Source organism: Artemia franciscana, chromosome 15, assembly GCF_032884065.1.
Source record: "Artemia franciscana chromosome 15, ASM3288406v1, whole genome shotgun sequence".
NCBI lineage: Eukaryota > Metazoa > Arthropoda > Branchiopoda > Anostraca > Artemiidae > Artemia > Artemia franciscana.
The window spans coordinates 25,246,888-25,263,411 of record NC_088877.1 but is presented as its reverse complement, the minus strand read 5'-3'; the positions used below and the strand labels follow the sequence as shown (position 1 = coordinate 25,263,411).

The 16,524-nt window shown below is 33.5% G+C and overlaps 1 protein-coding gene across 1 annotated transcript in view; it reads right to left on the bottom strand.

Moving 5' to 3' along the window:
- Window positions 1–7,896, bottom strand: part of LOC136036246 (gamma-aminobutyric acid type B receptor subunit 1-like) — a 194,719-nt gene extending 186,823 nt beyond the window's left edge. The window contains exon 1 of the mRNA XM_065718359.1: window positions 7,846–7,896. Coding sequence (XP_065574431.1) covers window positions 7,846–7,849 — 4 coding nt within the window. The 5' untranslated portion in view covers window positions 7,850–7,896. The remainder of the gene's footprint in view (window positions 1–7,845) is intronic.
- Window positions 7,897–16,524: the final 8,628 nt, after the last annotated feature.

Sequence of the window (16,524 nt, the reverse complement as noted above, 5' to 3'; positions counted from 1 at the left end):
TTTCACTCTTGGGCTAATAATTAAGAAGTGCCTAACTTATGAAACACCTTCGGTCCTCAGTTTAATAGATTTTGAGCAAGCTTTCGATTCTGTTGATAGAAGAGCTTTAGCGAAGGTTTTATACTTGTATGAAATACCAGACAAATACATTAAAGGGATTAGTACGATGTACGAGAATAACACTGCTGCGGTTAAGGTATGAAATGAGGTTAGCATCTGGTTTCGTATTAAATCAGAAGTTAAGCAGTGTTGGATTCGATTTTGCTTATTCTCAACTTTAAACCATATTACAAATGCGATAGTAATAAATTGTGGCGAATAAATTTGGTAAACAGGCTTTGAATAATTTAGTCAAACAGTCAAACTTGACGACTTTTGCAAATGATGCAACATCAGTTGAATACGAGCTTTAGACTACAAATTTCATCAACAGATACTTCTTGCCCCATAGACTAATTTCGAAACTTTTTCGTGACTCCTGAGGTTGGTGAAACGATTGGGCTCTAAAACCTAGGCAGAGTGGTATTGCAGTTGCAAGAACTGAAAGGTATGTTGGCTCTATTATGCCATGCTTCCTGGACTTTCTGGACTAAGATCTTCAATCCATTTATGGAATTCATTAATTTACCTTTTTCTTTTCCCCAAAATTACAGTGGCAATTATTTATATTCATTAATTGTTCCATATGTGTATTTGTTCCTGGTGTCATTTTATTTACTTTCGTTCATATTATGTGAAGTGTTTCTAATACCAGTCCTTTATTTTATTTCTGACTTATTTGTAGAGGTTTCTCCAGCAAGCAAAATATTTTCTATTTCAAAAGGCTACCAAAATATCCTTTTAAAAAAGTCCTCGACAGAGTGAAATGGGACTAAACTATAAGTTGTAAGGTTATAATTTATAACCGTCAGTTAAAAAAATTAATTGCAATATAGAGTTTGATTGCTAAAGTACTTTTAGAGCAAACAATTATACTTGAACGTTTAGTATTTAGTTAGTAGTGTTTATAAAATGATTCTTTATTGTGAAACGCTATGGTTTACAATTTCCCTTCTTTTCCATATAGCAGGATTCACGGGAACCTTAATGACGAGGATGAGTATTATGCCAGTTTTGATACATATTAGTGCAACTCGTTATATTTCGGTCAAAACTTTTGTTATGTTTCGTTCATTAATGTTTTTTCTTTGTGGTTATTATTTTCCGTGTTGCACATGCGGTAGCCGAGTTCCATAAACTGAACACATACCGATAATTTGTTTGAGGACCACCTTAAATACAGCTTAGTAAAAGCTTCTTGGGAATTTCATTCCAACGTTAAATCACGTTCAAAATCATGGATCACCAACACATAGCATAAAGTATAGAGAAAATTAAATGTAAATGCTTGCCAAGTCAGTTGTTCCGTTATTGATCTCATCAATGGCTATTAGAAGTTCAGGAAACTTAAGTGTATTTGCTCTAGAAGTAGGATCATATCACCTCACTTTCTATCTGCCATCACCTTGCAGGCACAAGACTTCAAAATGTTGTCTCTCAGATTTTAGGATATTCTGCCAGTTGTCAATAAATTGGAGACTGCAGCCGATCAGCCTTCAATCAGATTCGAAAATACACACAAATGGATCAAGATAATTTTTGACAACATCTCATCGTTTTTATGAGTAAACCATCTGGTTGCATATCACATTCGGATGAAAGATTTACAAGAAATACTCATTGCTCAATGAGGTGAAGTTTTCTAAGGATATGGCCAAGTCAGTATAACCTTGGTGATGTAACCGCTATGGTATTGGGCATAATTTATCAGTAGCAACAGTAAACATTACTACAAGTGCAAAAAAAAAATGCATGTCTCGCCAGGAGACTTGTTGCAAGCACAACGTGATGGCTGGCTAGGGTCCCATGAAGGAGCAAATAACTATACCAATATCCGCCGACGATATGAAAACTGGGTCACAACTTTATGCTAAATATCTGCTGACCAAATAGAAAAATCAAACTTCACGGATTTTAAGAAATCCTTTGGCCACAGTTCCTTAAAATTCGTTTTTACATCTATGTGACAGTGGGCCCATTTTGGGGACGTCGTGAGCTGGCTAATGATTGTAGCTTATATCTGACGTCGGAAGATATTGAGATGCTTTCAGTTTTGGCGAAACGCTGTTATAAATCGGCCCAGTGCTAAAGAGCATTTATAGATTGAAAAAGAACGCTACTGCTTTCCTTGACTTTCCTGAAGTTTATTGCAGAAACGCACAGGTGTACTTCCCCCTAAAACATGTTTACAATTTTCGCTGCTTTTTCTACTTGCTTTGTCCAAAATATCTTCCCCCAGAGAGATAATGTCTTATGCGCAGCGCAAACAACCTTAGACCCTTCAACCTGGTTGCTTGTGCCCATCTTCAGTTTCACATTTGTGCGCTAGTCTTGCCTCCATGGAACACAAAGTGACTTAGTAAATCCACATCTTCTCCTACTTTTTCTTTTTATTGTGTGCATCTAACCTTTGGGATGGTGAACGGGGTGCACCTTTCTTACAGTCATGTGAAAATGGAAACATCACCCTTGCATTTAAGACTATAATTCTAAAAAACAAGTACGGTGACGGAACAGCATTCTTAGAAACTCCAACATTCTTATCCCTAACTATCATATTCAACCGGCATTTTGGTAAAGTTCTAATTTCTTAGGAATAGACATAGTTTTTCATGTTTTTCTCTTCCATTTCTTAATATTTTTTATCAGTAACAAGGCTTCAGATAGAATAAACATCTGACTTTTTGTAGAGATGCTAAATATAGCCATAGCCTTCGTCATTTTGTGAGTTGTTATCGCTCTGAATAAGGAGGCGTAAGCATATAAAAGCAGAGGACGGAATATCTATAAGACACAGCTTGAATAGGCTGAATTGCTCTAGAGGTGTTTTTTTTATCATACATATGTTTGCTGATTTTTGTGTTGGTTTTATTTATTTGTTGTTGTTTTTTTTTCGTTTGGCTTTATTTAGCAGAATGAACTGACCGCTGATGAGGAATCAGCAAAAACAATAATGACAAACCAACAAAACCAGTCCACTTTTGTTTATAGCATATGTTCAAATTTGCTAGTAATTTCATTGAGCTAGATAGTAAGGCAAACTGTTTCTGGTTAGTTTTGCTTATAGAATAGAAATCTGGTAAAAGAAATCGTGATCCATTGAATGTTCTTTCCCAATATAGTAATCACTGTCATTTTAATTGTTGCAGCCCCCCCCCCGCTATAAAGATTCCAAGCATAGCACTAGGCAAAATACATCTAGGGCCAAATTATCAGTTCGTTACATTGGTGTAGAAAGTGAGGAAGACACTTCTTAGTTAATTTTCCTTACAGAACAGAAATCGAATAAAAGAAGAAGGAATATATTATTCGATTCCCCATTTAAGCGGGGTAGGTAATAAGGTAAGGCAGTCATTGGTTATTTTTCTGATAAAGAAAGAGATCAGATAGAAATAAAAAAAATATACTAGATGGTTCCCCATTCAACACTTTTTACTGAAATAAAAATTACAGTCATTTTAATTACCTTCCAGGCCCGTTCACCCTCTTACTGAGCCAAACATGGCCCTACACAATCTACAAAAGTTTTTTTTTTTAAGTTGGCTTTATTAAGCATTAGGAACCAACTGTGAAAAAGAAATAAGCCAAAAATAATGATAAAGCCATAAAATCAGCTAACTTTTGTTTCTAGCCTAAGGCCAAGTTTGTTTTAAGGTAAATAAACATAATTTTCTTACTTTTTCTCTGCCAGTGTTTTAGATTCTTTATCAATTTTAGCTATAAGCTCAACCATTTGGAACTTGCAATGCACTAAATAAGAAGGCATAAGTGTACGGTACATAAGCAAAAGAAGTTTATCTAGGAAGAATGATTTAACATGCAAAATCGATATAGAGGTGCTACTTATGTTTTATATTAGTGTAAGCTACCTGTTTGAAAAATTTAGCAGGTTATTACTTAGTGGGCGTAAATGATAAAATAGGCAGTCACTGATTGATTTTTGCTTATAGCTCAGAACAGAAACAGATAAAAAAGAACAACGATATACTTATCTTATTTCGCCATTGCTTTTTACAAACCTATTAACCACTGTTATTCTAATTACTGTAGTCCTGCCCCTAGCAGTGACAGATATGGGCGTAGTAGATTACGTACATAAGCTAACTGATTTTTATGTTGTTTTTGGCTTAAATTGGCTTTATTTGGCATCGTGAACCAATTACAGATGAAACTGAATGGTTGATTTTGCGAATTTACCATTTTTCGGGGGGGAGGGTACTTATTTTTCATCAACAGTTCGTTCATATTACCGAATAAAGTCAATCAAACAGTTCGTGGTAACGATCAAACAGTTCGTAATATCAAACAGTTCGTGGTAACGAACTGTAGTAAGGAGCGACCCGGCTCAATAGTAAACGAAACGCTAAAAAACGGAATTTTGATGCTAAAAAATACATCAAAAGAATCGGATTTCCATGCTGGTTTTAAATATATAAGTTTCATCAAATTTAGTCTTTTTCATCAAAAGTTATGAGGCTGAGAAAATTTGCCTTATTTTGGAAAATAGGGGGAAACACCCCCTAAAAGTCATAGAATCTTAACAAAAATCACAACATCGCATTCAGCGTATCAGAGAACCTTATAGTACAAATTTCAAGCTCCTATCTACAAAAATGTGGAATTTCGTACTTTTTGCCAGAAGACAGATCACGGGTGCGTGTTTGTTTGTTTTTTGTTTTTTTTTTCCCAGGGATCATCGTATCGACCAAGTGGCCCTAGAATGTCGCAAGAGGGCTCATTCTAACGGAAATGAAAAGTTCTAGTGCCCTTTTTAAGTGACCAAAAAAATTGGAGGGCACTTAGGCCCCCTCCCACGCTAATTATTTTCCCAAAGTCAACGGATCGAAATTTTGAGATAGCCATTTTGTTCCACATAGCTGAAAACCATAATAACTATGTCTTTGGGGATGAATTACTCCACCACAGTCCCTGGGGGTGGGGCTGCAAGTTACAAACTTTGACCAGTTTTTACATACAGTAATGGTTATTGGGAAGTGTACAGACGTTTTCGGGGAATTTTTTTGGTTTGGGGGATGGGGATATGTGAGAGGATCTTTCCTTGGGGGAATATGTCATGGGGGAAGAGAAATTCAATAAACAGGGCGCGGAATTTTCTAGCATTACTATAAAAAACAATGAAAAATAAACATGAAAAAGTTTTTTCAATTGAAAGTAAGGAGTAGCATTAAAACCTAAAACGAACAGAGATTATTACGCATATGAGGGGTTCTAAAAATACTTTGGTATAAAGAGCGAGGTATTTAGGAGGAGATAAATACCTCGCTCTTTATGCTAAAGTATTTCTAGTAATTTCAACTATTTATTCTATGGCCTTTCTGTTTCAGGGATCATTCTTAAAGAATTGGGACAAAACTTAAGATTTAGTGTAAAGAGCGAGGTATTAACGAGGGGACAAACCCCCTCATATTCATAATAAAAATATAAGAATATAAAAGTTTGTTACGTAAGTTAATTCTTAAGTTACATATATTTTTACTAATAAAAACGTTTGTTAAAAATTAAAAGTTCTAGTTGCCTTTTTAAGTAACCGAAAAATTGGAGGGGAACTAGGCCTCCTTCCCCACCCCTTATTTATCAAAATCGTCAGGTCAAAACTAAGAGAAAGATATTTAGCCAAAAAAAGAATTAATATGCAAATTTCATTTTAATAATTTATGTGCGGAGAGCCAAAATCAAACATGCATTAATTCAAAAACGTTCAGAAATTAAATAAAAAAAACTAGTTTTTTAACTGAAAGTAAGGAGCGACATTAAAACTTAAAACGAACAGAAATTTCTCCGTATATGAAATGGGTTGTCCCCTCTGCAATCCCTCACTCTTACGCTAAAGTTTGACTCTTTGCCACAATTCTACTTTTTAAAACAATTAAAAACTTTAGCGTGAAGAGGGAGGGATTGCGGAGGGGATAACCTATTTCATATACGGAGTAATTTCTGTTCGTTTTAAGTTTTAATGTCGCTCCTTACTTTCAGTTAAAAACTAGTTTTTTTTTTACTTAGTTTAAAAAAAAGAACAAGCTTTTGCGTGTTGTGAAGAAATCGTAATGGAAGAAATATTTTTGAAATTTGACGGTACAAAAAATAGATGGAATAATTTTGGGAAAATAGTTGGAAAAGCAGCAAAAATAATTAACAGATGTTGGTGAAAATACTTTAAGCTTAGTAGAAAAAAGAAAATTTGTATAAGCAGTTTTGGACTGATAGATCGTATGAGGAACAGAGAAGGCTAAGTTAAGTACAGAAAGCACTGAGGTGTGAATTAAGGAGGTACAAAATGGGAGCCATGCATAGAACTGCCGAAAATTCAAAGACGCAGTCAGATTGCGTAATATACGCATGTTAAGAAATTGAGCGTAAGCAATAAGTCTGGACTTGTACCAATGAAAGATAGGAACGGGGCCTCATTTAGTAATAATGAAAGTGTTAAAGACAGATAGGCAGAAGACTTTAAGAATATGTTAAACCTTGATAAAATTGTAATAAATTATATAAAAAAAGAATCAAAAGTTTCTTGAAAGTTTAAAAGTGAAGGAAGATTTATTTTGCGAAAAGTAGTTAGAGACAATACAAAAAGAATTAAAAAAGTGAGGCGTCATGTGCTAATAGGGATATGGTTAAAGATAAATTAACTAAGATTATGAATATGACTTTTGAAAAAGAGCTCCTATGAATGTTTAGCTAACTTTAACTAAACCCCTTTACAATAAAGATGATAAGAGGGAGTGTAATAATTATAGAGGTATTATCTTGGTTTCTGTAATTATTACGATCATTTTTATTAGACAAAGCTTTGCTGTAAGCTTTTCTGCTAAGAGAAGAATAGTGCGGTTTTAGGAAGGGGGAGAGGATGCATTGACGAAATTCTCACCTTTAGATTAATAGATAAAAAGTATGTAAATCATCAGACCCATTTAGTCTCAGTTTTATACTATGTGAATAATGAGTGTAATAATTATAGAGGTATTATCTTGGTTTCTGTAATTATTACGATCAATTTTATTAGACAAAGCTTTGCTGTAAGCTTTTCTGCTAAGAGAAGAATAGTGCGGTTTTAGGAAGGGGGAGAGGATGCATTGACGAAATTCTCACCTTTAGATTAATAGATAAAAAGTATGTAAATCATCAGACCCATTTAGTCTCAGTTTTATACTATGTGAATAGGCATTTGATTCATCCAATAGAATAGCTTGAGTGAAGATATTATCCTTATATAACATACCAGATAAATACTTTAAAGTGGCAAAGGCTCTGTACGAGAACAATGTCGCTGCGATTGAGGTAGGAAGTGAGGTTAGTAGCTGGTCTGGTTGCACTGGTGATTTCTCTTCTCATTAAAATTCGATGTGCACAAACACAGAAAAAAAGTAATGGTTAGTTTATGTATTTAATATATGCTATGCTTTACCCCCACCCCCCTGATGTGCAAACATATAGCCCAAATTTGTTTCTAAACTATTACAGGTTTGTAATGACCCCATATATAGGTCATTTTTAAGAGGTCAAGAGGTCAAAAAGTGCTTAAATCTGAATTTGCGGTAGAAGCGATTATTATATTTGTAAACAGCATTAAAAAAGGCATCGAGTGGTATATTCACTTTATATGAAAGCCAGTAATACTGTTTGCACCAATTTTACTTAAACAACATCTCTGGAGTGATCCCCTCTTCAACCAAGCGTGATCAACACATTAACGCTACCTTATTTTGATATGCCCTGATTATTTACCCATTTCGGCATCAGTCCCACGGAGTATTGCCCCGTGTTCTTTTACTTGGCTGATTGCATTTCCACTTATCCCGGTTTAACCCCTAAGAGATAATAACAAATACTTATCCGGCCACGTGTCACTCGAAACGTTATGGATAACTACGAGAATAACAGCATTTGACGCAAGTAAATATATTGTGACCGTGTCCGAAATCTTAGAATGCTGCATCCCGATGCAGGGTTAATTCTGAATACTCAGTCCGAAAGCTGTTTTTGTCATTTGTTCTTTGAAGGTCAAATCCGTATTCAACAGCAACTCAGTAATAGGGGAAGAAACAGAAATCAACCATCAGATTGAAAACAGCTTCCATGTAGCTCCTAATCACTTTGCTACTACTGCAAATTAAAGTACTGGACATTTTTTTGCTCTGTCTGATGGAGGAGCAATGTTTTCTCTTACAGATAATGCATGCACAATTGTCAAGACTTTGATTTTGGATAGCTTAGGTCAGACACTGGGTATATCTAGCATTTACTATAGTCTTTGGTAGGCCTATGCCTAACAATAAGTAAGGCCCATGACTTTTATGATGGCAATCAAGATCAAAGGTCATCACTAGATTCAAGGATTGAATTTTCTCTGGCCTTTGAAATCTAGTGGTCATGCAAATTGGGTGATCATTAGATTTGTAACATAGTGCATATCCACTTATGCACTAAATATATCTCTAGAGAAAATAAAATGTAAATGTCTCCAGAACAATCTAGACCATATCTAGTAGGCTAAAAGAACTGAGATTTTCCATTACAAAGCTGCTGCTAAGAATCAGAAACACAAAGAATTGAGATTAGAAGGCAGTTGTGTTTATAGGCCTTGATTATTTAGACCAATTAGATTTGTCCTATATTTTACCACCTTTTAGCTGAATTCTTTTGCTTTGCATTTGCTTTGCTAAGAAGTTGTCTTAAAAAGTTCCAAGTTTAGAGAATTATGTTAATATTTTTCTTGCTGATCAGAACAATTGTTTTTACAATTCCTTCTGTTTAAAGCATTTTAGAGAGATTATAAGTTCACCATGGGCATATTGCAGTCTCAAATGAGCTTATGGAAAACAAATAGAACATAATTTTTCTTATTTTGTATTATTTCAAGACTAGAATATCACAAAACTATGCTTTCATATTGCTTATTGTATCTTAAGTAAATACAATTCCAGATGTAGTTTTGTTGATACCTGCCTTAAATTTAATTTGTCTAAATAAAATGCATATTGTTTATGGGCAGCAACTATAACTTGACACAGGTTTAATCCCTGGCATTACCAGTTTATTTGGTTTGGGACAGGGATCAGTGATGTGACTCTGTTAGCTCAGCTAGAATTGGTCCAACTTTAAAAGGTTACCTAAAGAAATGTGGGGACAGTAAGCAGGAAGGGCATGCAAAAGCAAAGGATGGCTTGCCCCTAGCTTCCTATTGCACTTCCCGGCTAAAGGACCACCTGGTCCTTTACTGGCCTACTGACTTAGCCATATAAGCTTTCTTTTAAACTTATTAAGCATAAGTACAAATGAAGAAATGTCAGTTGGGTATTTGTTCCTTTTCAATGAATTGTTTATGTATAGACAAGTGTGGGTCATGAGAGATGACTAGTGAATGTTTTGCAAGGTTTAAAAAATTAGGCAATTGCTCAGGTTGGCAACTGAGCACAAAAGTAAAATTTTGTGAATGATTTTTCTTTGTGACTGTTATACTTATGTAATGTCAAGTATTTTATAGTTAATCTTTATTGTTTTGTTTTAATTGCAATGGCCCTAGGACTTTAGTGTAATTAAACCAACTTACATCCATCCATTTTCTTCAAACAGACAGGAGTTCTATGTTCCCTAGCTTCAATAAATTTATATGCAATTTTGAGACCAAGGGTTACAAAGTAGGTCAAAACTTGCAAATGGAACTGTGGTGCAACTAATTAATTTGTAAGGAATGTATATCAATTTAAAGAATTAAAAAAAATCATTTAGAATTCAAACAAGACAAATAAATAAATAAAAGTATCCCTTTACAATCATTTAATGAATTGTCACAAATGTAGGTCACTCTTAAGATTGAAATGAACAAAGCTTCAATTATGAATCTGTTTTCTTCCAAGAGACTGAAGGGGCAAACCTCCAAGCTTTGATAAATTCAACCTCACTTTCGGGCTCTTTTCAATGGGAACTTTCTTTGAATTTTTTTTGCCAACTAAAAACAGTAGGGAATGCATCAGGTATAAGTGACTTAAGAGACTTGACGACATTTAGAAAAAGCTACATGCAACCTGATCTAAATAAGGATGCTATTGTAGAGTATCAAAGAGAAGCCTACAGATATATCCCAAATAAAGTAAAGGCATATTACAAAGAACAAGAACAGGTTCATAGAATACCATTGAAGTGGTAAAGAAACAAGAAAATTCCAAAAATTGAGATTATAAGATTAACAAGAAACTATGAAAATTGCAAGTACAGTACTAGCCTCCTTCCAACAGGACAAATAAGGGGATTCACACCCCAAAGCTCTGACTATTTTCAACAACACCTTTAGGAGCCAAAAAAAATTAAATACATTTTTTCACATATGTCAAATATGACAGTTGACTCAGGAGTATAGGGTCAGGGATTCAATACTCTGTGGTGCCACAAATGGAAGGACCTTTGCTGTCATAAGCATTGTTAATCCTAGCACACACCCACACTCAAATATAACATTCTGTAAAATCATAAACATCTTAAACAGCAAAAATAAAAGACTTTTTTTTTATTTTTGATAAATATTATTTGAAAAAGGACACTACAAGGCAAATATCAGGTTCATCAGCACGCTAAATTTGATGTGACAATGATAAAATTTGTTAAATCTTTTCTGGGATCAAATGTGTTAACTACAGATAACACAGACATTGCAATATCTATTTGTCCATCCATCTGTTTGATTGAGATTCTGAGACTATGACCCTAGGTCAAAAAGGCTAAGGCTTTTAAAGTTTTTTTTCATAGACCTTAGGTCAAATAGGGAAAGAGGAGGGGGTTCTATACACAAAAAGTAGAACTTTTTGTTGATTTGCTGAAGTTAGTGACAGGAGTATCAAATTTAAATAAAAGATGGAATAAATGTACATAGCAAAATATCACCAAATTGGATCCTACTAGAATTTATCAGATTTGTTTAGTATAATTTCAAGAATGGGTAAGGTGCTGTCTCTGATAGTTGACCAAGTTTAAAAAAAAAATCCTTTAGATCAAAAAGCTTAAAAATAAATTTGTGTCTGATACACAATATAGTTAAATATATGTAGTTAGAGGAAAAACTACCATATTTTTCATCCCTGGGAAATTAATTTAAAGCCCTATCCTGATTAGAAGAGGTAGCTCACATCAGGTTACTCAAACATAATTCTAAAGGAGCTAGACCATGGTTAAAATGCTAATACTGCACTAATACTTAGTCAATTATTCTGCAATTTCAGCTTATTTGCATTGTGATGTTAACAATGGGTTTGCAGCTTTAATGTGATGATTGCTTGAAGACAGGATTATCACCCTATTTAGGGTAGATCAATTCTATTTGAAAGAAAATCATTTGGTAAAATTCTAGTTGATTGACTTCTTGCTATCTCAGAAAGAGGTTATGTTAGGAAAATGAAACTTTCAGGGATGCATCTACAGGCTAAAGTATGTCCTTGGAAGGTACTTTGAAGTACCTACCTCTACTCCTTCTCCCTCTAGAGGGCCCCGACCTTCAAAATATGTGTTATAAATGTGAAATCTTGCAAAATAGATCTTCTGTTGAATGAAGTACAACAAAATTGTTTTCAGCTTCACAACTTTGCTCAATCCAAATTTATAAGGTTTCAAAGATATGCCAATACATTTCCTAAATTTTGAAAAAAAAACATTGATATGGCTCAGAATTCTACTCATAACAGGAATTGCATTTTCAGAACTAAAGGCAGAGAAAAAGCAACTGGTAACTAAAACTTAAGATAAAATGTTGTTTTGTCAAAATTTCAATTTTGACAAACCTGTTAAACTTGTCAAACCTGTCAGATAGGCGAATTTCAGGGATCTCTAGAGGGAGAAGGAGTGGAGGTGAGTGCTCTAGAATTCCTTCCCAGGATATACTTTAGCCTGTAGACCCACCCCTGAAAGTTTCATTTTCCTAACCTTACCCCTTTCTGAGATAACAAGAAGTCACTCAACTAGAATATTAACAATCACTTTATTAAACAACTATCAAAAAACTGCTGATCAGCTATTACTCTGCTTAGAGATGATCCTTTAGCAGGGCATGAGAAATTTTGTGTTTTCTCTTTGTTTAAAACAGCTTAATTTTTTTGGCTTCAAGAATAACAGAACAAGAAGTCAATGATCATTGTATTTAGCAGTTATCATACAATTAAAACTCTATGATCACTGAACAAGGTGAAGATCTACATCCTTAATAATAATCATCTAAAAGCAGCTGATCACAAATAATTTTTTTTTAAACTGAGATATTCTTAGCCATTTACACTGGAAGTTTTTTTTGTCACACATTTTTGGAATTTGAAATCTCTCTGGAAACAGATCTTTCTTCCTTATGCTCTGGTCTTCCTTATGCTTTGGATATGGATCGCCACTATCTTTCTTTAGTTTCTTCTGAAAAACCTCAGATAAATGCTGCAATTTCGTAGAATTTTTTCGTGGGGTTTTTGACATCATAACCTTGCGATAATTACAGATGAAATTCTAGTCCGGACTGAGAATTCCAGACGGATGCGAAATTAATTCTGCATACTTAAGATTTCGGACACGCTCTGTATTGTTTGAAATCCTGAAATTCTGACAAGGAAGAGGCTGGGGCTAGTTTCTGATTGTAAGGGCAAATACACCTTCAGCAATTATCTCAGAGCTGGGTAGCCTAATACTATTTTTGTGGCCAGAAGTTTAATTGTAAGATTAAATTTGTCTTTTTGAGTCATTTCATTGAAGATTCTCTGGATGTTTTTCATTGTGATAAATTGTCTTAATGCTCTGCTGAAAAAGGAAAAAATATTTCAATTGCATAGGATAGGCAAATTTCAGTAGGCTCATCAATTACAAGTCCTAAACTAGTCAGCGAAGTGTTTATTTCACTAACAAATCACCAACTTCTTTGAACTCCAATTATTTGACCCCCTTTAGTCTGTATCCAGTTCTTGATTGCCATTTAGTCTAAATTTCATTTTGTTTGTTACTCATTTCTAGTCAATATTAGGCTACTTAGGGGTCATAGTTAAGCACTAGAGAAGTTGTTGTTAAATAACATATGCTTATGTATACATAGCTTATTACTACTTATTTTTCTCTGGGTATACAATATTTGATGTGGTACAAGGCAAGAGAAACAAGTAACAGTTGGCAGAATACATTGACAATATACAATTTGGGCTATATATTTGCAAATTAGGCAGGTTGGGGGTAAACTTTTTGTTGTTCATTTTTTCACTTACAAATAAAGTGAAAATACCACTTGATGCCTTTTTGTAAGTACTTTACAAATATAATATGTGCTTCTATTACAAATTCAAATTTAAGCACTTTTTGACCTAACCAAGCAAATTTTGGCCCCTGAAAAACATAGTACATTATTTTGTCAAAAATGACCAAAAACACATGCTTTGATTGAAAATTTGGGTAAAATTCTAGTTTAGTGACTTCTTGCTATCTTGGAAAGGGGTTAGGTTTGGAAAATGATCTTCTGCTTGAGTGAAGTACAACAAAATTGTTTTCAGCTTCATAGCTTTGCTCAATCCCAGTTTATAAGGTTTTAAATATTTGCAAATACATTTCCTAAATTTTGAAAAAAAAACATTGATATGGCTCAGAATTCTACTCCATAAAAAGGAATTAGAATTTCAGATACTAAAGGCAGAGAAAAGCAACTGGTAACTGAAAATTAAGGTAAAATGTTGTTTTGTCAAAATCTCAATAGGTATAGACCTGTCATATAGGTGAATTTCAGAGGGAGAAGGAGTGGAGATTGGTACTTTAAAATATCTTCCCAGGATATACTTTAGCTGGTAGACCCATCCCCAAAGTTTCATTTTCCTGACCTAATCCCTTTCCAAGATAGCAAGAAGTCACTAAACTAGAATTTTACCAAAAATTTGGTGTCAAGGGAAAAGAAAACAGCATAATATTGTTAAATTTGTTAATCCAGCTTAATTGTGGAAAATCAGTGATTGTGGATTATATGACATTTAGAAAGCAGATTAATAATGAAACAGTGAGTTTGAGACCAATGTTTTAAGCTTTTTTTTATACCCAAAAACTAGAAATATTTTGGTTATTTTCAAGAGTTCAAAAAGTGCTGAAATTTGAAGTTGCAATTGAAGCAATTATTATATTTGTAAAGAACATAAAGAAAGGCATCAAGTGGTATGTTCACTTTTATTTGTAAGTCAAAAATATAATCAACAAAAAATTTATCAATCATTAGTATAGAGCTGCACAATTTTCTCCTGGGTATGTTGGCTAAGTGGAAGGTCACTTATACCTGATGCTATCCCTACTGTTTTTGCTTGGTTGGAAAAAATCCAAAGAAAGTTACCATTGAAAAGGAAAGAGCCCAAAAGTGAAATTGAATTAGTCAAAGCTTGGAGGTTTGTCCCTTCAGTCTGTTTAAAGAAATCAGATTCATAATTGAAGCTTTGTCCATTTCAATCTTAAGGGTGACCTACATCTGAGACACTCCATTAAATGGCTGTAAAGGGATACTTCTATTTATTTATTTGTCTTGTTTGGTTACCATATGATTGTTTTTTAATCTTTAAATTGATTTACATTTCTTACAAATTAATTAGTCATACCACAGTTCCATTTGCAAGTTTTTACCTACTTTGTAGCCCCTCGTCTCAAAATTGCATATAAATTTATTCAAGCTAGGAAACATAGAAATCCTGTATTTTCATATTTGTATTTCTATGTCAAGCATAGAAATCCTCTAGGAAACATAGAAATGCAAAAACTTTAATGGTGTCCTATGTCATCTCTAAAAAAAACCTTAAAATGTATTTTGATATAAGATGCCTCAAAGACATTTAGTTAAATCTATGAAATGAAGGGCCAGACATTCCTTTACAATTTATACAACATGTAAAAAGAACAACAATTCAATTTTTTTTTCACAAAAGAAAAAGCTTGATTTAAAAAAATAAATATATTTTTAATAGAAAGTGAAATATCAAGTGACATCAATGAAATAAAACAAAGCAAAAATTCATGGAGAATAAATAATATTAGCCATATATTTAACCTATAAGGAGGTTGCATAAAAGATTATTCCTAAATTTAGAAAAATTAAGTGTTATGGCTTAAAGTTCAACTCAATTAACAGGAATTGCCTTTTCAGAACTAAGGCCAGAGAAAAAGAAACTGATAACCAAAAATTAAGGTAAAATGTTGTTTTGTCAAAGTTTCAACATGATAGACTTATCATGTAGGCAAATTTCAGAACCATCTAGAGGGAGAAGGAGTGGAGGTAGGGGTAAATTTATAGCAAATTGTATAACTGGCTTTTGTATAAAGTGAATATACCACTTGATGCCTTTTTTTATGCTCTTTACAAATATAATAATTACTTCTACCTTGAATTGAGATTTAAGCACTTTTTTAGCTCATAAAAATGACGAATTTTCAAAAAATTATGTCAGTTCATATAACTGACTTACCAATAAAGCAAACATATCACTGATGCCTTTTTTTATGTTCTTTATGAATATAATGATTGCTTCTACTACAAATTAAAATTTAAGCACTTTTTAAGCTCTTAAAAATGACAAATTTTCAATTAAAGTACAAGTTATCTGTTGTTTCCAACAAAATAATAGCCTACTATGTTTTCTCCATGCCATTTTTGACAAAATAATACTACATTTTCTCAGTGCTAAAATTTTTAATAATAAGGTTAGTTTAGGTTAGGCTAGGTTAAAAAGTGCTTAAATTTAAATTTAAGGTAGAAGCAATTATTATATTGATAAAGAGCACAAAAAACATCAAATGGTATATTCACTTTATGCAAAAGCCAGTTAAACAATTTGCTATAATTTTACCAAGGTAGGTACTTAAAAATACCTTCCTAGGACATACTTTAGCCTTTAGACACATTCCTGGAAGTTTGATTTTTCTAACCTAACCTTTTTCCAAGATAGTCAAAGGGAATAAAATTTTACCCCTGCTTTCCCTTAAAAACCAGTTGTAGCACAGTGAATTGATGGGTAAAATTCTAGTCCATTGACTTCTTGCTATCTTGGAAAGTTGTTGGGCTAGAGAATTGAAACTTTCAGGGATGTGTCTACAGGCTAAAGTATATCCCGGGAAGTTATTTTGAGATCCCTAACTATACCCCTTCCCCCCTACTCTATATAACGCAGTTTTTTGTGCATTACAGCTTATATTTTGGTCAAATTTGATCCTATATTACTATTAAAAGTGTAAATCCTTGCTTACCTTAGAAAAATTCCACTTTTCAATGTTTTTTAAGCTACTATATTCCATAATTAGTTCACACACCATTGAAAAACAATTATCACCTTTTATGGTATAGTTAAGACTGGAATGTAGGTATTTAAACGAACCCTCTTGTCAAGTTTAGATAACAATGTTTTGAAGTGTTTTATCTAAGCCTTTAAACAGGGT